Raw genomic sequence first — 24,316 nt, 5'->3', positions numbered from 1 at the left:
AATAGTTCCTCTATATTTAATGAAAATATCCCTTAAGAAAACCATTATTTCTTATAATAGATAGTTGATTGGATGAATCTGCTCTAAGCCCACAACCAAACAAGGAACAGGAAATAAGGTGGAAAGCACACATCCAAGTACATTTTGGGTATTAATGATATATAACCATGATGTATAAACTAAGGTATTATAGAGTCAATCACCTAAAGTCCTTTTAGTTTATACTGGTTTAATAAAATGGATTAAACCCTTTACTGGTAAGTTTCTAGCTTTGAATGCGAAAAATATGTTTGAAAAGTATGCATTGTACTAGAAAACTGTGCATTGAATTAGTGTCCTGTGATTTGACCCATACCTGGTACCCCTTATGATGACTTAATGTATACGAAACATATATATAACCAAGATCGAATAGATAACAGGCTGGGTGAATCTGCTCTAAGCCTACAACCAAACAAGGAACAGGAAATGAAGCGGAATCACACATCCTATCACCTGTCGGATTCTATTTATATATATATATATATATATATATATATATATATATATATATATATATATATATCCCTTGACATATGCATTAAGGAATCATAAGGTTAGCATTATGGTACTTTTCTACTGAATGTACTAGACCCGACTGTTCTGTTTGTCGTTTGTAAAATGTAAGTCCTGTAGTATTGTATGTAGTAACTACTGTTGTACTAATTGCCTTAAATTGATTATAAAGGTATAATGTGATGGCTAGATCTCATACTAAACGCTCTCCCTTTCAAAATATTTTTGGAACCAAACGCGACCTTTGCAATCAATTGCAAGTCGTGAACATCCACATTAGAATTATATGATCATGTATACCCAATATAACTATCACCTTTTGTTTAAAACAATGCGTTAGTGATTCATTGGTATAGTTAGATCCTGTAAGTGTTCCATGCTATAGCATCTTAGTATGTTCGTTCTGTTATAGTATCTTAGTACTTTCTCTTGTTATAGTATCTTAGTATGTTCTTTCTGTTATCGTGTATTGTATCTAGTATGAACTCAACCTCTAAACTATACCTATTATAGTTTACTAGTATTCTACTTGTACTGTTATAGAAAAGACTCATTTTACTACCAAGTTATGCTTGTACTTTAAAAACAGAGTTCTGTTAAACTATAAAACAACGTAACTGTAAAATAGTTTTTGAAATGTTTTGACCACTTATAGAAGACATATGTAACATTTTGAAAGATTTTTATAACAATAATTACAAAATTATCATTGTGTTCAACTTGTATTCCCCCCCCCCCCCTTAAAAACATTTAAAATAGTTAAAAGATCCATTACGGGGTATGAACTCACTTGATGTGGGTGATTCAAACGGGTATGCGTGTAAGGATGAGAAGTTCCACGAATGAAGTCTCGAGACACAAAAAGTCCTAAATTACATATAATGACACATATTGGCATGAATATAGTGTTTATAAGCAACTATATGAAAGGAAATACCTTCTGGGACTAGGAAACACTTTGACCAAGTGTTGGAATCACATGTGATTCAACAAGGAATGTGAAATGGCACTAAAATGAGTTTACTACCATGGGTTTATGGCCCAAGGGAGTTTACAGCCGTAAACTCATGGTCACTCATGTATAAGTGCAAGTTTCAAGGCGAGGGAAGCTTTAGGGACTTTTGCTCTACACTAGGATGAGAAAGACTACCTTCATTGAGGCTTTTGATGAGTTTACGGCCTAAGGGAGTTTATAGCCGTAAACTCATGACATTTATGTTTATGAGAGTAGTTTAAGGTCCTACAATCATTAAGGAAGGGTTCTGGGTTACTAGCTTTGCATCTTATAGGGTTTAGGGCTAAATCATGCCCTAACATTGAGTTTACAGCCAAGGAAGATCTTGGGCCATAAACTCATGATGTTCTTGGGAAAATGTGTGTTTCAAGTCTCTAAGCATGAGTCCTAACTGGATATGAAGTATAGGGAAGAATACTTACGATCTACAAGCTTGAAATGGTTGGTTTTGGTCAAGAACACTAGTGTGTGTTCTTGGTGAAACTTGAAGATCTAAGAAAAGAGTGATCTCTATGGATGAAATCTTGGAAGGATACTAGACTAAGAGATGTATCAACAAATCTAGGAAGAATACTTACATCTTTTGAAGATCTAGGAAGAAAGTCTTGATGATACTTGAGAGGATTTGAAGGAAAATGGACCAAGGAAGGAAGAAATGAGAAGAAATGACCAAATGCCTTATATATGCTCTTGAGTTTACGGCCATATGAGTTTACAGACATAAACTCATGGTCTTGTGGCCGTGAACTCATTTAGATGAGGTTAAGGTTCGATTTTCTACACTGTGGTTTTAGCAGGTACTTTCTAACACTTATTCCTTAAGTGTATTAGGCTCAAAACTCCTTAGAATGACCTTTAACCACGCTAGAACTTAGTACTAATGAGTTTGACACTCGGTTGAGTTGATTGACTGGGCTTTAAAAGTAAAATTTTTTCGGGTTGTCACATCATCCCCCAGTTAGATGGAATTTTGTTCTGAAATTAGCTTTCTTAGCATTACTACTAGGATTGCACTCCTCTGATTGGCAGAATACCTACTCATAGACCTGACAACTTTGCCCTTCTGTTCATGATATGATTCATAATTGGTCCATCTATCATTACCTCGTGCATATAAGTTGTATATGATTAGGGTTAGTAAGACGCTCGGATGTACGAATCTGCCCCAGGTCCACAACCAAACAAGAAACAGGAGTAGGGCGGAAACACACATACTAGATCTGAGTAATCATAATCATATACCACCCTCGCGTATACACTGAATAGTCATAGGTGAGCTGTATTCGTCCGTAGCCTATGTGCTCGAACTTCGTCTGTTAGACGAGTGGTATTTCATGATGGTCTGCGGACATCTGATGATAAGGCTTCGGAGGACAAAGTACTCTTCGCACAAGTACTTCGGGGTTTAGAATACGAGAGATAAAACTGGGGTTTAGGTCGAAATGTCGATATGAATGACGAAAGTTTCGAGAACTTGCCGATCGAGGCGATAGAAACATATGAACTCAGTATGGTGAGGACCACGCCAATTCGTGACGAATGATAGTAACCGACTCTTTACTGAACAAAGTTTTGGCCAATTGAAAGAAACATTTGTTATACGATGATGTATCCCTAGTGTGTTCGACAATGATTTCTTAGTAAATGTTCTAGTGCTTTCTGTTTTCCCTTTGATGTTAACACTCCTACGTATCGTACCACTATGTGCGCATACATACAAATGAAAGTGCTTTGATAACTAGTGATGATACTTAATATCATGATCCTCCTTGGTATCACTACGATCGCCTGTCATATACAAGTTATGAATATTTAAGATGAATAAGACAGTCGACTGAGTAACTCTGCCTCAAATCCACAACCAAACAAGAAACAAGAATTAAGGCGGAATCACTCACTCTAAGTCTGCAACCTCTTAGTTATGCACAACCCTGATGTATATGCTAAACCATTGTAGCTTCTCTAAATAGATCTTTTAGTTCTCTTGAAGATCGTGACCTATTTCCATATGTGAGTGATTAAGATTACTTTTAAGTGTATTCCCCTTAGTTTTAACCTTATATAAATATAAATTAATTTTTAAAGTAATTACTAGATCAAAGACGTACCGCTGCTCGTTGACGACTCTGGGGTTGATTCTCCTGCGGTGATCATCAGGGTTCGTCCGTCCGCGCCTGAGTTCTTTGTTATCGGGAAGTCCCTCTGGTAGTGACCAGTCTCTCCACAACCATAAAAGGCTTGCTTTTCTTCAACTTCGGGGACTTGGGAGATCGGTTGAGCCGGTGCCCTACAGAAACAGAGTGTGTGTCCTTATCTGTGGCAGTTCAGACACTGCATTTCCCGGCATACTCCGGTGTGGTGATAGTTGCACTTTCCATACTTCGGAAGGGTTCCAGCATAACTATTGGCAGGTGTTGAAGTAGTAGGCGTTGTAGCGGCGTATACAGTACCCGCTTGTTGCTCTTGCGGGGTTTTCTAGGTTGTTCGCTTCTTCTTCTTCTTGTTTCCCGACTTCTGATTATAGTCCTTTCCCTTCGATGGTTCGGGAGCGAGGACTTCTACACCATGGTGGACTCCATGGTCAATGAGTCGCTGAGCCAGGCGTTTGGCACTACCAAACGTGGCTGGGTTAGAAGACAATACATCTCCTTGGATCGGGGCAGCTAGACCCTAGATGTATCTTTCTATCTTCTTGCTCTCCGGAGTAACCATCCCGGGGCATAATGCTGCCATATCACAAAATCTGTCAGTGTAGGTCACTATGTCTGAGCCGACGATCTTAAGTTCCCATAGTTCTTGTTCCAGCTTTTGTACTTCTCCCCTCGGGCAGTACTCTTCTAGCATTAACTTTTTTAGGTTTTCCCAACCTATTGAGTTAGCCACTGATAGGGTCGGTGACTTAACATGGCTATTCCACCATGTAAGGGCTCTGTTAGAGAAGGTGCCGGCAGCAAACTTCACTTTGCTTGCTTCTGGGCAGGAACAGTTTTCGAAGACCGAATCTGTTTTCTCGAACCATCGCATCAGAGCGATGACTCCACCATTTCCGTTAAAGGAAATGGGTTTGCAGTTGATAAAGTCCTTATAGGAGCACTCTCTTGAGCGCATAGGGACCTCACTTTAAGTGGCATGAACGGGTGTTCCACCTCCGCCGGAACTGGTAGGATGATATTGAGCCATGGCTATTGCCACAGCCGCAGCTACTGCCACATTTAGAGTTGTCGCATCGATTTGTGGGAAAGGTGTTGGAGTTATCGGAATGGTGTGTCTGTTTGATCATCGAGGAGGCATCTTTGCTAAAAGAATACAAAGATGAGATGGAATAATTCTAGATCAATGGACACATGCCGAAAGCTAAAGGACAAGGTTATCCTAGTTCTTAATGTATTAGGTCCTAACTTCCACAGGGTTCTAGAAACAATTCATAAAAAGTCTATACGAAATGAACTTTATGAATTAGAAATGGCTATTCTCGAATGAATATCTGTTTCCTGAATAACTGTTACCAGCTGCATGTAAGAAAATAATCCTAAAATATAATGTGAGCAGTGCCTCCACTCGCTCATTAAGCTAACAAGATTATTATTTATTAGTGTGACGCATATGGCATTTTGGTTACTTCGGTTGATCCTTCTTTGAATACTTCTCCTGAACTTATTCTTGTTCCTCCTTGAATCTTCTATTGACCCCTTATGAGGAAGTGGTTACATCTATCTGGGTTTGTCGTGCGAGAATGGATGTGACTAGAGAATCTATGAGCTTTAGGTTAACTTTATAGGGCGATCCTTACAGAATCCTTCTATAATTGTACAATGTATACAAGTTGTATATAATTCAAGATTAAATAGTCCTTCGAATAAGTGATCCTACTCCAAAACCACAACCAAACAAGGAACATGTGATGAAGCGTAGATCACAAATTCTAAGTCTATAAAACCCTAATTATATATAACCATGGGAGTATAGATTGCAAAATTATAGACCTATCTGTAAGGTTCTTTTAAGTTATCACATAAGTTACTTATATAGAGCCAAAAATACTCCTATAGTATTCTAACTTTCATGTTCTAATCTAGAGATCCTTTGTATAGAGTTAGGTAAGTTTTAACACCGTTGCAACACCACATCACTCCCAAACACATGTCGGTCACATCTTGAATAAATATAGTTGATCAGAATATATTGATTCTAGCTATGATTACATAACTGTTCAGGTTTGACGACAGTATTCAACCTTTAAATACTTTAGTTATGTTCTTCTCGTGATACTCATTCTAGTATGTATACATGTATAAGCAAGTAGGTATATTTTTATAACCTATCGTTATACTCTTGAAATATATCATTATCCAGAGCACTTAAGCCCCATTCTATTTATAGTTGTATATCTTTTATCGGGTTATATACTTAGTTCACTATAAACAATGCTCTGATACGAATCTGTCACACCCCAAAATCGGAACGGCGGAAACGTTCAGGGGTGGAGGACGTCATGTTTAGTATCACAAGACATGTATCATAGTAAGCAAGTAATGAACAACCATTTCATTAGAAGGAAAGTGTTTATAATGTGTGTGTTCACAAAACATAGAGTACATAAGCAAATAACAAAACAAGACATGAAGCTATACTGCTCCATCTTCTGAATTCCCAGAGCGTGTACCTGTCTACTAGTTTCCTGAGAATACAAGTTATTTGAAACAGTTTATCAGCAATTAATATGGGTGAGTTCATAAGATCTTAGTGGTGTAAATTAGTGGTAGAAAGTTGTTTGTAAAATGTGTTTGAAATGTAGTAAGTTATAAGTTCTGTTTTAGAAAAGTTCGACTGTTCCTCTAGAAAATCCTATATTTCCTAATTCGATGAAAGATATGTAAAAATGATTCTACAATTCTTTATATGAGTACTAAATGGATATAAGTTATATAAAAATCAGAGTAAACAAACAATCAATTATGCGCATCTACCCTAAGTTGTCACACCCCCAAACCAGAACGACGGAATCGTTCGAGGGCGGATGACTTCATGTAGTATCGAAATAGTTGAATACATAGTAAAGAAAGTAACACAACCATCATATATATAATTTGAAAGTTTACATTGTAGAAAAGTACTTGTTTCAAAAGAAATTACAATATGATGTCAAAATGAAACTAAACTAACGCCGCAGCGTCCCTTCTTCAAAAGCAGTAGTTTACCTGTATTACTGAATCCCTGAGAAATACAAGTTGTTTTAAAAGAGTAGGTCAGCATTTAAGCTGGTGAGTTCATAAGTATTTAATGACAATGTTTGTATGAAATCGAATGAAAATGGTTTGTACATGTTTAAATGTTCCTAGAAAATCCCATATTTTCTACTATAGTGGATGGTAGTTTAATTGTTCCAAAATTGGAATGCAATAGTGCTTTTCATGCCTAAAATAGTAGGTTTATGTATAAATCGCTAAGGCATTTGAAAAACCCCGTAAATCAATGTGTTTTTAATACTCTAAGTGAGTCTTATAGCCATACTATTTGACCAGGATGCCTATAACAACATTCTTCAGGCGTTGGAAAGTCATGACATTTGTCAACCTAGCTGTAGCTAACAGCTTAGGTGCGGGATTGTCAATCCCGTATAGATCTATACACAAGTATCACGCTCCCCCTACAAGGGATTATGGTATATAATACAAGACTTAAAATGCATACTCGAAAGTACGTGAAATGTCTCACAAAACTTAGTATAAAACAGATTTACGTATGAAAATGTCCATTTGTTCTTGTATATGAAAGTATTTCCTTGATATAGTATTCGTTAGTATGTAAATGTTCATGATTTTCTCGTAAACTATACCTATTATAGTTTCTCAAAATGTGTGTTTCGTTTGTATAGTAAACCCTAGTGTAATGCTCACTTGTTATGAAAAGTGTAACTTCTGTAGTGCCATAAATGAACACATATACTTAAAGTATAAACAAAGTTTTTGATTTGTATATATATAACAACATATTTCATTTCAAAAGACAAGATGTTATCGTGATATATTTTGCGTAAGAAAGTTTCCATATAGTAGTTATGAATCACATATGATTCACTTGATAAAACGTGTAGAATGAAACTTTTATGTAAAACACGATAATAACCGTGTGTTTACTTGTATTCCCCCCCCCCCCCTAAAAGCGTATAAAAGCATTTATAAAACATTTAAAAGAGTAGATGAAAATTGAGCAAAACTTCGGCTTGTGAAAGTCGATTTTCTCGGGAATCTTGGGAATGCAAGACCTTCCTTCAGGATCTGTATGTGAAAACCGGGGCTTCGGGAGGGTCTCGGGGGCTTAGAAGCAGAGTTTCAGCACAAGAGAAGAGAGAATTGAGCACTAGAACTCGAAACCATCGGTTTCTATTTATAGGCTGAGTTTTTGGGTCTCACGTCATGAGTTTTGGGTGTCTCACATTGTCAGGCTTAGCCTGGTCCTCTTCGAAGATTGGACGTGGCTGACATGCTGGAACACATCAGTCAGAAACTCACCTCGTGAGCCACACCTCGTGAGGCACCTGACAACTTCGTTTTTCGTGCCTTAAACTTGTAAAATCCGTATCTTCTGCGTACGAGCTCCGATTGCGACGTTCTATATATGTATGCGTAGGTGTGAAAAGGCTCTACAACTCTCCTTTAGACTATGTTGGCTAGTTTTGAATTTATTTTTATTATATTATTTTTAACGGGCCGGGACACGAAAAGTCCGTTAAAAATCCATAACTTCTTCATCCGATGTCCGTTTTCGTCAGACTTTTCACCGTTGCACTACTATTGTTGAGACCTTCGATTCTCATTTAGGTTGTTCCGGCCAAAAGCCTCTCTATCTCAATTTCGAGTTTTTAGCTGTCTACTGCTATATCCGGATCTTGGAAAAATCATAACTTCCTTATACGAAGTCAGATTTGGACGTTCTTTTTACGTACGTTTACGGTTTAACGATATCTACAACTTTCATTTAGATACTTAAAGCTAAAAACTATTGTATTGAAACTTCACATTTTTCGTTTAATTTGTGTTGCCCGTTTTTGTCGGAAATCTTAGAATGGTCATAACTTCTTCGTTATAACTCGGATTTTAGCGTTCTTAGTGTTTCTGTAAACCTTGACACAATATCTAGCATAGTAGGTAACCCTATAGAGACTTTTGTACATTTTATTTTAGAAGTTAATTTCATTATTTCAAAAGTGGTTACAATACTTGACTTTTTAGGTCATTACATAGAGTCGAAATATCGGTTGTCACATCATCCCCCCGTTAGAGGGAATTTCATCCTGAAATTTAATGTAAGAAAAACACTTGTGGATTAGGGAAAAAGATGTGGGTACTTGTGTTTCATTAGATCTTCGCATTCCCAGGTGTATTCAGGTCCTCGCTTTGCATTCCAGCCGACCTTTACGATGGGTATGCGACTTTGTTTTGTTCTTTTAATTTCCCTATCCATGATTTCAATTGGTTCTTCTATAAAGTGGAAACTCTCGTTGATTTCGATTTCGTCTAGAGGGACGACGAGGGTCTCATATGTCAAACATTTCTTCAAGTTCGACACATGAAAGGTAGGATGTACGCTATCGAGTTCCTGCGGTAGACGAAGTTTTTAGGCTACCGGGCCGATCCTAGCAAGGATCTCGATTGGTCTGATATACCTTGGGTTTAGTTTCCCACATTTTCCGAAACGTATTAACCCTTTCCAGGTCGAGACCTTTAATAGCACTCGGTCCCCGACCTCAAATTCCAAGGGCTTCCGTCTTTTGTCCGCATAACTCTTTTGTCGGTCTCTTGAAGCCATTAGTCGTTCCCGAATTTGTACAATCCTCTCAGTTGTTTCTCTTATGATTTCCGGGCCAGTGAGAGTGATGTCGGGTACTTGTCCCTTGGCTAGTTGCGTGTCTCCTACTTCAGTCTAGCACAGTGGTGATCTGCACTTTCGGACATAGAGGGCTTCAAATGGAGCAACTTTAATGTTGGAGTGATAGCTATTGTTGTATGAAAATTCGACTAGTGGTAAATGGGTATCCCATGCTTTACCAAAATCGATTACACAAGCTCTTAGAATATCTTCCAAGGTTTGTATGGTCCTCTCACTTTGACCGTCGGTTTGTGGATGGTAAGCAGTACTCATGTCAAGCCTCGTTCCTAGAGATTTTTGTAACGATTGCCAGAATCGCGAGGTGAACCTACTATCTTTGTCGAAGATAATGGATATCGGTACACCGTGCAGTTGTACAATCTCTCAGATGTAAGTTTGAGTTAGCTTCTCCATCTTATCGGTTTCCTTTATGGGTAGGAAGTGTGTAGATTTTGTTAACCTATCGACAATTACCCAGATGGTGTTTAGCCCACTTGCTGTCTTGGGTAATTTGGTTATGAAATCCATGGTTATCCGTTCTCACTTCCACTCGGGTATTTCGGGTTGTTGTAGTAATCCTGATGGCTTTTGGTATTCTACCTTGACTTTGGCGCAAGTCAGAACTCTGCCCACGTAGGTAGCGATCTCCGCTTTCATGTTTGGCCACCAATACAGTTTCTTGAGGTCTAAATACATCTTGTCTGAACCTGGATGTACGGAGTATCGAGTCTTATGCACCTCGTTCATGACCATGCCTCTGAATCCACCAAACTTCGGTGTCCAGATCCGATCCATGAAGTAACGAACTCATTCACCCTTGACTTCAAGATTCTTGTCCATTCCTCTTAGGGCTTCACCTGCCACGTTCTCTGTTTTCAATGCTTCCCTTTGAGCTTCCTTGATATGTGTGGACGGATGTGAATGGATCGTCATGGTTAAGGATTTCACTCGGTGACCTGAGTATTATTTTCGACTAAGAGCATCAGCTACTACATTCGCTTTTCCTAGGTGATAGCGAATCTCGCATTCGTAGTCATTCAGTAGTTCAACCCATCGTCTCTGCCTCATGTTGAGTTCTTTTTGGTTGAGAATGTGTTGAAGGCTCTTATGATCGGTGAAGATCGTGCATTTCGTGCCATAAAGATAGTGTCTCCAGATCTTTAGCGTGAAAACGACTGCTCCTAGTTCAAGATCGTGGGTAGTGTAGTTGACTTCGTGCGTCTTGAGTTGTCTTGAGGCGTAAGCGATGACCTTACCTCGTTGCATTAGTACGCATCCAAGACCTTGATTAGATGCATCACAGTAGACCACGAAGTCTTCTATTCCTTCTGGCAAGGACAATATAGGTGCGCTGCATAGTGCTTGCTTCAGTGTTTGGAATGCAGCGTCTTGTCTTTCTTCCCAATTGAAAGTAACACCCTTTTGGGTCAGGATGGTAAGTGGTTTCGCAATCTTCAAGAAGTTCTGTATAAACCTTTTTGTAGTAGCCAGCTAGGCCCAAGAATTGTCGAATTTCCGTTGGGGTTCTTGGAGCTGACCAGTTCTCGATTGCTTTGATTTTGGAAGGGTCCACGTGTATTGCGTCTTTGCTAACCACATGACCTAAGAAATCTACCTTCCGAATCCAAAATTCGAACTTGGAGAATTTTGCGTATAGCTTCTCTTTTCTTAGCGTTTCCAAGAGTTGTCGAAGGTGTTGACTGTGATCCTCTTTAGTCTTCGAATAGATGAGTATGTCATCTATGAATACGATCACAAACGTGTCTAGAAACGAACGACACACCCGGTTCATTAAGTCCATGAACACCGCTGGTGCGTTTGTTAATCCAAAGGGCATCACTACAAACTCGTAGCGACCATAACGAGTTCGAAAAGCTGTTTTGGGAACATCTCCTTCCAAGACTCATAGTTGGTGATACCCGGATCTTAAGTCGATCTTCTAGAAATAACTCGCTCCTTGGAGTTGGTCGAACAAGTCGTCAATGCGTGGTAAGGGATATCGGTTCTTGATAGTGAGCTTGTTGAGTTCCCGGTAATCGATGCACATGCGGAAAGATCTATCCTTCTTCTTTACGAACAAGACTAGTGCTCCCCAAGGTGAGAAGCTCGGCCTGATGAATCCTTTGTTGAGTAGTTCGTTCAATTGGCTGGATAACTCCTGCATCTCTGCTGGTGCTAGATGGTATGGAGACTTAGCTATTGGTGTAGCTCTGGCAATTAAGTTGATTCTGAACTCGACTTGACGTTCTGGTGGAACTCCGGGAAGATCTTCAGGGAAAACATCGGTAAAGTTGCAGACTTCTGGAATGTCCTTGATGTCTTTCGTTTCTTTTTACTTGTCTACCACATGGGCTAAGAAGGCATGGTACTCCTTACGTAGGTATTTCTGGGCTTTGACGCAAGATATGATTTGTAAATTGGTACCGGGTTTGTCATCATAAATGACAAGAGTTTCGCCGTTTGGCAGATTCAGGCGACCGACCCTTTCATGATGAAGTATATCGGCATGGTGTAGGCTTAACCAATCCATACCGATGATGATATCAAAGCTCTTTATAGTGATCGGCATTAGATCGATTTGAAATGAATGTTCGTTTAGAGTTAGTGTGCAGCCTATGTACATATCATTTGTGCTTTCTGTTCTACCGTTTTCCATTTCTACTGTGAATATCTTATTGAGTGATTTAGGGTTCTGTTTTAATATGTGCTTGAATTTATGACTCACGAAACTCCTCTCCACACCACAATCAAAGAGTATGCATGCATAAACGTTATTGAGGAGAAACGTACCCGTAACCACCGTGGGATTAGCTATCGCTTCGTTCTGCCCTATTACCAGCACTTGTCTCGTGCCGCTCGCATTCCTTGCCTTAAGGAAGTCTCTTTTGTAATGCCCAGCTTCACCGCACCCGTAACATTCTTGACCCACACCGACTCCTTGGACTTGGGTGATCGGTTGTGCTGGTGCTCTACAGAAACGGGCTGTATGCCCTTTCTTGTTGCAATTGCTACAGTGCATCTCCCGGCAATTTCCATTGTGGTGGAAATTGCATTTGGCGCACTTTGGCAGGTTTCCAGCATATGGCTTTGCTGGTGTAGTGGTAATTGGAGCAGCAGTGGGGGCAGTAGCGGCATGGACTGCCACAATCTGTTGTTTCTTGGAAGGTTCCTGTGAAGACTGACCCTTCCTCTTGTTCCGGAACTTTTTCTTGTTGTTGTTGTTGGTACTGATGTTGTTGTTGTTTTTTCCTATGGTTTGCTCCGGGACAACAGTCACGAAGCCTTGACAGATTCCATGGTCAATGAGAGCTTGTGCCAACTGTTTGGCGCTATCGAAAGTGACTGGTTTGGAAGCTAGTACACTTCCTCGAATATGGGGTGACAGTCCCCAGATGTATCGTTCGATCTTCTTGCTCTCTAGAGCAACCATCTCTGGGCAAAGGATTTCCAAATCACTAAACCTATTGGTATAGGTCGTGATGTCCGATCCTACCATAATAAGGCCCCAATGTTCATGTTCTAGCTTTTGTAATTCGCCCCGTGGACAGTACTCTTGCAGTAATATTTGTTTTAGATTCTCCCAGCCCATAGAGTTAGCCACTACTAGCGTTAGTGACTTGACATGGCTATTCCACCATGTCAGAGCTCTCTCAAAGAAAGTACAGGCAGCGAACTTCACTTTGTTCCCTTTCGGACAAGAACAAATCTCGAAAACTGCTTCATTTTTCTCTATCCACTGTGATAGAGCCATTATCCCTCCAGCCCCATTAAAAGTAATGGGTTTGCTATTCATGAAATCCTTGTATGTACAATCCCCTGAACGACCTGGACGTTGTCCATTCGTAGAACTATTTACTCCCCCACCAGAACCATTGTTACTCATTTGGGCCATTGTCGCTGTTACTGCAGCCGTTACAGCAACTATCAATGCGGCATTTTCCGTCGATGGAGGCAGTGGTGGTGGAGGTATCGTGCCCGTCCTGGGTCTTAGGTTTGGACGAGGAGGCATCGTGCTGCCAAGAAGTAAAAATAAAAGGTTATAAGTTTTGGTGGTTGAGAGTTGAATGATAATGAGTTAACTATCTTTAATAGTTCGAGAATTTGGTTTGACCAACACAGGGCTTTGAGTTTGATTCACCAATGGAGTTTGAATAACAATAAACAAACTCATGCACCCGAATGAAATGCACATAATTAACACACAAAAGAGGTATGCCCAATATATATTAAACATATGGTTGCGTTACATCCGAAGTTAGAAAATTTTGACCTTTCTAAAGGTCTCTGATTATAGGAAGTTAATGAAGGTAAGACTCTTAGCCGATGGTCCTATTCTATATCAAAATTTGGGAGTTAGGAGAGCACTACTTGCTGCGTGGATTACGCTTGGAGCTTGACTTCGCATCCGATTGCTTTGCTTCCATAAGACGCCTATCGAAGGCGGCTTGATGTTCCCTTATCTCAGAGAGGGCTGAAATTAGTTGTGCTTGGAACGTGTCATTTCGGAGTTGGGCATTATCTTGTGCCCTATCCAGTCAACGGATGTCGGAAGTGTGAACTTGTACTTCCACGTTGACTTCACGAATCTGGTTAGCTTGAACCCCGGATTGATAGGACTGGTTGGCTAGCTTGCCCACCATGACTGGGAGTGCTCGATCGGCTGAACCTCCGCTGCTGACATCATATAAGTCTCGACACATGCCGTAGGGAGGACGCACTCCTTGTTGTTGACTCCAATGGTGGAGGTGAGTTCCCCAAACGGGAGTGGGTCCCTGAAAGTTTCTCCTAACTGCGGGAGGTTAAGCGACTGGTGGGTTGATTACCTCTAGTTCCGAGTCTGTCCCAGAGTCATCCCCTTCATCCAACTCGATAGGTTCTTCATCCTCTTCGGGGTCCTCCTCTACCCATCCACCATTTCCCTGATTTGGGTAGTAGAGATCCCCTGGTGGATAGAATCCAGCCATTTGACTATACGAGAATAGGGTTATAAGAATTGAACAAAATTTGAAACATGTAAAACTTAAACATGTCGATTAAACTATTGCATGTCCCAAATACTCCTATAGTATTTAAATTTTTATGTTTGATACTAGTGTTTATTTTGGTAAGTTTTGACTTGTTGCTCACGACGACCATTCCTCGACATACATTAGTCCAATCTTGGATAAATATAGCTGATCAGACTATATTCGTCCCAAATCCGATTACATATTTCGAGGCGTAATCGAAGTGTCCAACTTGTCTTAATACTTCTTGTATAGTTCTAACCATGAAAATATATTGTTGTATGCATGTATTTGTACTTTTACGACCCAAAATAATCTAAATTAAATGAAACGAGGTTTTAGGTGTAAAAACGTTTTGTCAGAGAGTTTTAGTCCCTTATGCATTTATAGTTTGTATATCTTATGTGGTTCGATATACTTAGTTCACTATAAACAATGCTCTGATACCAATCTGTCACACCCCCAAACCAGAACGGCGGAATCGTTCGAGGGCGGATGACTTCATGTAGTATCGAAACAGTTGAATACATAGTAAAGAAAGTAACACAACCATCATATATATATAATTTGAAAGTTTACATTGTAGAAAGTACTTGTTTCAAAAGAAATTACAATATGATGTCAAAATGAAATTAAACTAACGCCGCAGCGTCCCTTCTTCAAAAGCAGTAGTTTACTTGTATTACTGAATCCCTAAGAATTACAAGTAGTTTTGAAAGAGCAGGTCAGCATTTAACCTGGTGAGTTCATGAGTATTTAGTGACAATGTTTGTAAGTAATAGAATGAAAATGGTTTGTACATGTTTAAATGTTCCTAGAAAATCCCATATTTTCTACTATAGTGGATGGTAGTTTAATTGTTCCAAAACTGGAATGCAATAGTGCTTTTCATGCCTAAAATAGTAGGTTTATGTATAAATCGCTAAGGCATTTGAAAAACCCCGTAAATCAATGTGTTTTTAATACTCCAAGTGAGTCTTATAACCATACTATTTGACCAGGATGCATATAACAACGTTCTTCAGGCGTTGGAAAGTTATGATGTTTGTCACCCCAGGCCTGCCGGCCTAGCTGTAGCTAACAACTTAGGTGCGGGATTGTCAATCCCGTATAGATCTATACACAAGTATCACGCTCCCCCTACAAGGGATTAGGGTATATAATACAGGACTTAAAATGCATACTCGAAAGTATGTGAAATGTCTCACAAAACTTAGTATAAAACAGATTTACGTATGAAAATGTCCATTTGTTCTTGTATATGAAAGTATTTACTTGATATAGTATTCGTTAGTATGTAAATGTTCATGATTTTCTCGTAAACTATACCTATTATAATTTTTCAAAGTGTGTTTTTCGTTCGTATAGTAAACCCTAGTGTAATGCTCACTTGTTATGAAAAATATAACTTTTGTAGTGCCATAAATGAACACATATACTTAAAGTATAAACAAAGTTTTTGATTTGTATATATATAACAACATATTTCATTTCAAAAGACAAGATGTTATCGTGATATATTTTGCGTACGAAAGTTTCCATATAGTAGTTATGAATCACATATGATTCACTTGATAAAAAGTGTAGAATGAAACTTTTATGTAACACACGATAATAACCGTGTGTTTACTTGTATCCCCCCCCCCCCCTTAAAAGTGTATAAAAGCATTTATAAAACATTTAAAAGTGTAGATTATAGGGGTATGAACTCACTTGGTTGATTGAAGAAAGTGAGATGAAAATTGAGCAGAACTTCGGCTTGTGAAAGTCAATTTTCTCGGGATTCTTGGGAATCTTGGGAATGCAAAACCTTCCTTCGGGACTTGTACACGAAAACCAGGGATTCGGGAGGGTCTCTGGGGCTTAGAAGCAGAGTTTCAGCACAAGAGAAGAGAGACTTGAGCACTATAACTCGAAACCATCGGTTTCTATTTATAGGCTGAGTTTTGGGGACTCACGTCGTGAGTTTTGGGTGTCTCACATCGTGAGGCTTAGTCAGCCTGATCCTCTTCGACGATTGGACGTGGCTGACACTCTGGAACACATCAGTCAGAGACTCACCTCGTGAGGCTCACCTCGTGAGGCATCTGACAGCTTTGTTTTCCGTGCCTTAAACTTGTAAAATTCGTATCTTCCGCGTACGAGCTCCGATTTCGACGTTCTATATATGTACGCGTAGGTGTGAAAAGGCTCTACAACTCTCGTTTAGACTCCGTTGGATAGTTTTGACTTTATTCTTATTATATTATTTTTAATAGATCGGACCTGGAAAAGTCCGTTTAAATTCCATAACTTCTTCATCTGATGTCCGTTTTCTTTAGACTTTTTACCGTTGCGCTACTATTGTTGAGACCTTGAATTCTCATTTAGGTTGTTTCGGCCAAACGTCTCTCGATCTCTATTTCGAGTTTTTAGATGTCTATTGTTATATCCGGATCTTGGAAAAATCATAACTTCCTCATACGAAGTCACATTTGGACGTTCTTTTTACGTACGTTTACGGTTTAATAATATCTACAACTTTCATTTAGATACTTAAAGCTAAAAAATATTGTATTGAAACTTTGCATTTTTTGTTTAATCGGTGTTGCCGGTTTTGTCGGAAATCTTAGAATGGTCATAACTTCTTCGTTATAACACCGATTTTAGTGTTCTTAGTATTTCTGTAAACCTTGACACAATATATAACATAGTAGGTAACCCAATAGAGACTTTTGTACATTTTATTTTCAAAGTTAATTTCATTATTTCAAAAGTGGTTACAATACTTGACTTTTTAGGTCATTACATAGAGTCAAAATATCTGGTTGTCACACTAACTGCAGCACAACCCTTCTTTAGTGCCAAATAATTATCGCGTAAATACAATCACATGCTGCACAACTTAAACAATCTTAGACTAAAAGATTCAATCCTACAACGGTTGGACTTAGAAATGAGCTGCACAGCAGGACCAAATCTCTTATCCTAATATTGTTTAACCCATGAAGCATGTAACTTAGCGTATTCACTCAATAGTCAGTTCACACGCGAAAGAGTCATATAACAATCAATCAAGTATTATACAAAACAAAAGGCATCGTATATCATGAATTTCAATCGTACAGTTCCTAAGGATCCCTGTCCTGTTACTTGCACGCTGTCCTAACATATCATAATGTAATCTCAAATAATTGCGTGGTAATTTGGGGTCTACTTACTGGCTCCGCCTGATCGTACACATCATGTCCTCCTTGATTATTTTGAAAACCATTGGAAAAATTGTTTTTCTAAAAATCTTTTTCCTTAGTCTGAGACAAGATTCACACGAGTGTTCCTCCTTTTCACTTAAACCAAGGCTCTGATACCAACTTGTAACCTCCATAAAATCATGAAAATTTTAAACTTTTAAAAACAAACCAAAATCACAAATTGTTTACAACATAGTTTTCAAAACATATTCAGAGTTTCCCAAAATCATAAGTCCAAAAGATGAGGATGTATACGTTCACTCCTTCGCATTCCCACAATCCTCTGAAGTACTTGAAACATAACCCAAAACTGTAAGCCAACACTTAGTGAGTTCCCCCAAAGTACCAACACAACACATAAACAAAACAACAACCGCAACATACAACATGCATACAGAGCCTTAAGTCTGACTGGATCACCCCACCGGCCTATAGTCTAGCTGCTACGCTCACAGAACCTTAGCATTACTGGTACGCCTAACGTTCTTCGGGCCTTCAGCCTCACTGGTACGCCCCACCAGCCTGCAGTCTATCTGGGACGCCCTGGGTTTTTTGGCCTTGAGCACATAGCAGGACCGCCTCAACCCAACATATCATCACATGTCAACATATAACATATCAAACCCTAGCTAGAAAATACAGACAATCATATAGATCTAACGAATCACTAGGCATAGCATCATCATATATACCAGGATGCAAATCTAACATATCGCTACAACATAATTTCATTTGATAAATCAGGATACCAATCCAAAGGGGCCGAACTTGGTTCCTTCAACCCAAAATTATAGTGAGGAAAACTCACTTCGCACTGACGACTCTCACATAAAGAATCTATGGTTGTTGCCCCGCTAAAATCCTCGTGCTACAAATCACCAAAATAATCATTCATCAATACTCGGATCTTGTCCATACTAAATTACCAAACTAGGGTAAAAGACCTTTTTACCCTTTACTCAACATGACCTAATCCGAGTCCCAAACCAACAATCCAAAGGCCCAAAATCCATATAAACACTCAAGGCCCATACATGGCCCAATTTTCCAAATTATGCCTAAACCCTTACATAGGCCTTGCCCAAGGCCCAACAACATTCCTAGTCCACAATAAATGCATTCAAGTGGACCATAAATCCCTAAGCATCAAAGCCCAAATGAATGGCCCAAACTGAAGCCCAAAACGTTCGAAGCCCACTGACTGAGTACGTGGGGCGTACTCAGCTATTCGCTAAGCGTACGTGCTTTAGGGCTTGTACGCTGCACGTATTGGCTTGTATGCCCAACATACACCTACCATTCGACTATCTTCTGCATTTAGCCCTTAATCCCTGAAGACATTGTTCCAAAACGTAGGTCTGACAACCTTGAGTTGTATTATCATGTAAAATTATTAACTTTATGTTCATGCATGGGTAAAGGACTTAATCATTGACTTAATGCATGCATCTGACCAAAAATCCCATAGAGCTTACACCTTTATGCTTAAGGAATCCATAATAAGCTCAGATCTAAAAGAATAAGTCCTTAAAACGTCCCAACTTACTTAAATTAGGGTTCCCTACACTCCTCGTATGCCCAACGTACTCCTTGTACACGCAACATATGTGGGTGAAGCTTCGCGATCAATCTGCTGACTACGCTCAGTGTACGCTAGTGTATGCCTCGTGTAATGGTCCTCGAACAAGGACGCATTGCATGCTCCCCATGTACGCCCCGCGTACTAGGGTTTTCCCCTAAACCTGTAATTCTTCCGAAGGCTATAACATCTTCATTATAAATTGGATTTTGACGATCCTTATATCCATTAAAAGGTCCGATTCTGAAGGCTCAACACTTTTAGCATCCTATAATCACCTCAAAATTTCCTAAACAAAAATCCAATTTCCATAAAAGTTCGAGCTGAGACTTTACCAAAATACCCCATCCAAAACATAAATCGAATCCCCGGATCATCTAAATTTACATCACCCACATCCAAATAGGAAAAGATTCGGAACATGGCGTTACAATAAAAGAAGAGGGAAATTAAGATGAAGGGGAGCGAAAGTATTGACACGTGGCATTTGTACTCATTTATAAGATTAGGATATATATATATATATATATATATATATATATATATATATATATATATATATATATATCTTAATTACCTTATAAAGCATTTTTGGTCAAATGTTGGATTTTAAGTCGTACAAACATACAATGCATTTGTACAATCAATTTATGCATTACAAAAAGAGTAGAGTACATATGGTCAACAATTGAAAATGTCAAATCTCTTCTCCCCTATTCTTAGGCTATTTTGACCTGGTTCATTCCTTATCTCCGTATTTCCCCAAATCTCGCAATTTCTGTTCACAAATATTGGATATATATCGCTGACGTTTCCATTTCTAGGGTTTAATTCATCTTTCAGCATTCAACCACCATTGTCACACCCGTCGCTTGGCGCGGGTAAACGGCTAGTATATATATATATATATATATATATATATATATATATATATATGTGTGTGTGTGTGTGTGTGTGTATATATATATATATATATCATTAGTATATACAAAAGCCCTATTTTTCTAAGAGCGCGTACACAAATTTTACCCAGTTTACTGAAAGACACGTCAACTACGTCTGAACGATGCCATGGAAATTAACAGCTTGTTCCCCAGTTGCACTTAAGGACGGAAATGGGCAGATTTGGAGGTGAGGTGAGGGATATGGATGGAAAACCTTGCTCCCGAGTTTAAATTAGGGAAGGAAAGGGAGGGGAGGTGAAGGATTTTGAAGACCCATTTTCCTTCCAAATTTTCCTCCCAATTTGGGCGGATTCGGGAAGAAAACTGGAAGGATACGTACACTGAATATATTATGGACAATAATACCCTCAACCCTATTTATAACATGACGTAGCCGCATAATCAATACCTCCCAACAAGAATTCTCATTTGTGCGTCCCTGTTCAAGTCAGTCGAACTGCTATTCAATTCGTCCCCCTATCAGGTATGTCTTCCATATCCCTATACAATCTTCTTGCTCACAGTTCTTCCATCTAATATGCATGAAACTATTAAATATGAAAATATTATAAAATACTGCATGTGACTTCACTGTGTTCGATGCTTCCTGTCTTCTTTTTTTGTTGTTTTTTATTGATTCATGAATCACATAACACCTACACACCCTCGAATAACACTATGATTTGTATAATCCTTTTATAACAGATGTACAATTTATGTTATGATGAGCTATACAGCTTATGAGTATATATAAAAAATTACTTGAACATGAGAGGTTATAGATGTTTTGCTGTACAGCTTATGAGTAACATTGCCATCAACTTTTTCACGTCTATCACAGATAGCTTTTATATCACATGCATAGTGTTTTATGTGGTTCATCTTTCGTAATTTCAAGTCTTTGTAAGCTTTTCAAATGCTTTGCATAACGATATAAGTGGAGCATATTGGTGTTTACTATTGAACCTGCTTTGTGTTCCCCTTCATTGCTAGCTTATTTCTTCCTTACTATTGTTGATTGCCTCACAATTAACCCACGAGTCTCAAGATTCCTTAATATATTGTATATGTTGTTATTTTTAATGCCAAGTTCTTTGGCTAGATCATTCTGGGTTATTCCATCCATTCTGCAGCAGTAAAAGTAGAGTAAGATCAATATCCTTTATGCATAGTTTTAAACTTCAAAGTGGTCCAAGAGATAGCATATGAGCTGACTTCGAGATCAAATTCACATAGCTAATGAGATTTTTTTTTCTTTTTTCTTGATCAAATGAATTTTTAGTATTAGGAAAGTGCCATGACCAGCCAAGATGATGATGGGGAAAAAAGATGAAGGCTAGTGGTTACTCTGATGTTCATGGCCATTGTAATACATCGTAGAATTTCGAAAAAAATAACCATAATTTACTTAGTAAGGAAGAACTATTAAAGCGTCAACTTGAATGAGAACAACTATTACACAAACTTATTAAAGGTGGGAAATGCCGTGAGCTTATTCGTGTGAGTGAACAAGCTTTTAGAAAGTTGTGTACTATCTTACGACGTGATGGTGGACTGCGACCTACGCAACGCATGTCTGTTGAAGAACATGTTGCAAGGTTTCTACACATCGTAGGTAACGTATGAGAAATACAATGGTCTCCTTCATTTATGGGCGTGCTAAATCTACAACAAGTAGGTGCTTCCATAGAGTTCTTCGCGCGGTTGTAGCACTAGAAAGTTACTACATTCAACAACCTAAAGGTGATGTGGTCCCGAAAGAAATTCAAGAGAAAAAGAGATTTTATCCCTACTTCAAGAATTGTGTAGGGGCAATTGACGGGACACATGTTCGTGTAAAAGTACCCAATAGAGATGCCCCTAGATATCGTGGTCGCAAGGGTTACCCTAACATAAATGTCTTAGCCGCATGTTCATTTGATTTGAAGTTTACGTACGTTTTAACTGACTGGGAGGGCACTGCCTCAGACTCAAGGATAGTGAAAGATGCACTTAAAAGAGACGATAAACTACTAATTCCTAGGGGTAATTTTTGATAACTAATTTAATTTTGTGTGTAGTCTTTTATTAGAAAACTAATTACATGTTATTTATAGGCCGATATTGTTTGGTAGACGTTGGTTTGCCTCATACCATTGAACTAATGACACCATATAGAGGTGTCAGGTATCATTTGAAAGAGTGTTCTGCTCACCCCCCAGTGAATGCAAAAGAGTTGTTCAATCTTAGACATGCTTCTTTACGTAACGCAATAGAACGGTCGTTTGGTGTTTTAAAAAGAAGGTTCCCAATCGTTAGAAGTTCACAAGAACCTTTTTACTCTTGCGACACACAATCGGACATTTTTGTGGCATGTTGTATCGTACAAAATTTTTTACTAGACGAGGATCATGATAAAAAAACTTGAACATGAAGTCTTACAAGAGGTGTTGGATGAACAACCACAACAAGTGAGACATGATGTTAATAACGGAAGTGTGCTTAGTGATGGGGCTGAGGAATTCAGGAACACTATTACAACTCAAATGTGGAATGATTACTTGTTGAAACCAAACAATGAAATAGATATGTCTAATTAGTTTTATAGTAGATCAACGATTTATCAGTTTTATTTCATTCTGTTAATTTAGTTTAATTTTGTAGTGACACTTGCAATTTCTTTTTTTGATGGTGTTATTTAAATTATGAGCCCTTTTTTTTAATAAATATTTGTACAATTTTTAATAATGTATTTCTGGTTATGTTATCTTTGTATGTACAGAGCAATCATGAACAAAAGGGCAGCGGATGGAAGTGTTGTGAAAAAAGAAAATTTGACATCGACAGATCATATGGATAATGCTCTAGTTGAAGCTCTTGTAAAGGAAGATGATATAGGTAAACGGGTGAATGGTACATTCACTTCGCAAGCATATGCGAACATGATTGCAGGGTTGAGTAAAGAGTTTAATAAGTCTATTACAAAAGATCAACTTAAAAACAGAATGAAAACTTTAAAAGGTAATTTTAGTAAATGGTATGATATGTATCGGGATACTTTGTTGAGTGGGTTCTCATGGAATTCTCAAACAAAACACATTGAAGCAGAGGAGGAAGTATGGGAAAAATTAATTAAAGTATGTGTTGGTTTTACGTTTGATTTATTGTTTTATATAATTTTTTTACCATTAACTTTACTAATTAATTTTTTGGTTTGTTTATAAACAGACGAACCTTGAAGTAGCTGCATTCAGGACCAAAAAGTTTTCAAATTACAGTCAGTTGGAGATGTTATTTTCAGATGATAGAGCATTGGGATCAAAAGCGGAAACAACAAAAGAAAAAAACGTCCGGTTAAGCAAATCCAAAGAAATTAAAATAGAAAAAATTGCTGATGTGGAAAAACTAATGGCAAATAAGGAGGTAAGTTTGGAGAACGTACACAAAGATGATGATGAGGACATTCAAATAGTGTCAGCAACATATGTTTCACCTGATGGGAGTTCAAAAGCAAAGAAGCTGAAGAGTAAAAAAAGAAAACTAGAAAGCAAACTTCAAGATGAAGATGAAGTAGTAGCTGAAACTGAACCTGAACCTGAACCTGAACCTCAACCAGAATCTTTTGAACACAATATTGTGCAAACATTTAAAGAAATCGTTGATGTTATGAGGGAAGGGAACAAATCTCGTGACTATACAGGTGAGGAAATCGAGAAAGAGTTAGAGTTGATGGGTTTGGATGACAATGAATTTGCAGATGCTTTCATATATTTATCGCGTATTCAAGCCATTGCTAGGACAATTTTTAGTTCTTCAATGAAGATGAGGAAGATCTTTTTAAGAAAGATGATGAGTGAAGCTAAAAAGTGAATCATATCTTTAGGTTTTATGGGATTTGATTTTTGTTTTTTTACAGTAGGTTGCATTGGACTTCATTTGTAAGAGGGGGAATTTTGATTTTCTGGGTTTTCATTGTTGACTTGAGTTTATTTCATTAGTTGATTGTTTGATTAAATGTTTTTGATTGATTTTGATTTCAATTGTAGTTTATTCATATTGTTTACATGTTCTTAACATAATGTGTAAATAGGGGTATAATCGTAATCTTTTAATTTTCTTCTTTTTTCCCTCATAGCTCG

The 24,316-nt window shown here is 38.3% G+C and overlaps 1 protein-coding gene across 1 annotated transcript; it reads left to right on the top strand.

Annotated features, from left to right (window-relative positions):
* Nucleotides 1-21,832: 21,832 nt before the first annotated feature.
* LOC128127837 (uncharacterized) lies at nucleotides 21,833-24,047 on the top strand. The gene is made up of 5 exons (XM_052766542.1): nucleotides 21,833-22,223; nucleotides 22,295-22,491; nucleotides 22,580-22,767; nucleotides 22,960-23,314; nucleotides 23,406-24,047. The coding sequence occupies exons 1-5, from the start codon at nucleotides 21,833-21,835 to the stop codon at nucleotides 24,045-24,047; spliced, it is 1,773 nt and encodes a 590-aa protein (XP_052622502.1).
* The last annotated feature ends 269 nt before the right edge of the window (nucleotides 24,048-24,316 follow it).

The sequence above is a fragment of the Lactuca sativa genome, chromosome 8 (assembly GCF_002870075.4).
Source record: "Lactuca sativa cultivar Salinas chromosome 8, Lsat_Salinas_v11, whole genome shotgun sequence".
Taxonomy (NCBI): domain Eukaryota; kingdom Viridiplantae; phylum Streptophyta; class Magnoliopsida; order Asterales; family Asteraceae; genus Lactuca; species Lactuca sativa.
Note: the sequence above shows the minus strand (reverse complement) of the source record. Positions and strands in the feature narration are given on the sequence as shown.

Coding starts and splice junctions, on each gene's coding strand:
- LOC128127837 (XM_052766542.1), top strand. CDS start 21,833: ATGGTCTCCTTCATTTATGGGCGTGCTAAATCTACAACAAGTAGGTGC. Junction 22,768..22,959: donor CCAAACAATGAAATAGATAT/GTCTAATTAGTT, acceptor TTGTATGTACAG/AGCAATCATGAACAAAAGGG. Junction 23,315..23,405: donor TATGGGAAAAATTAATTAAA/GTATGTGTTGGT, acceptor GTTTATAAACAG/ACGAACCTTGAAGTAGCTGC.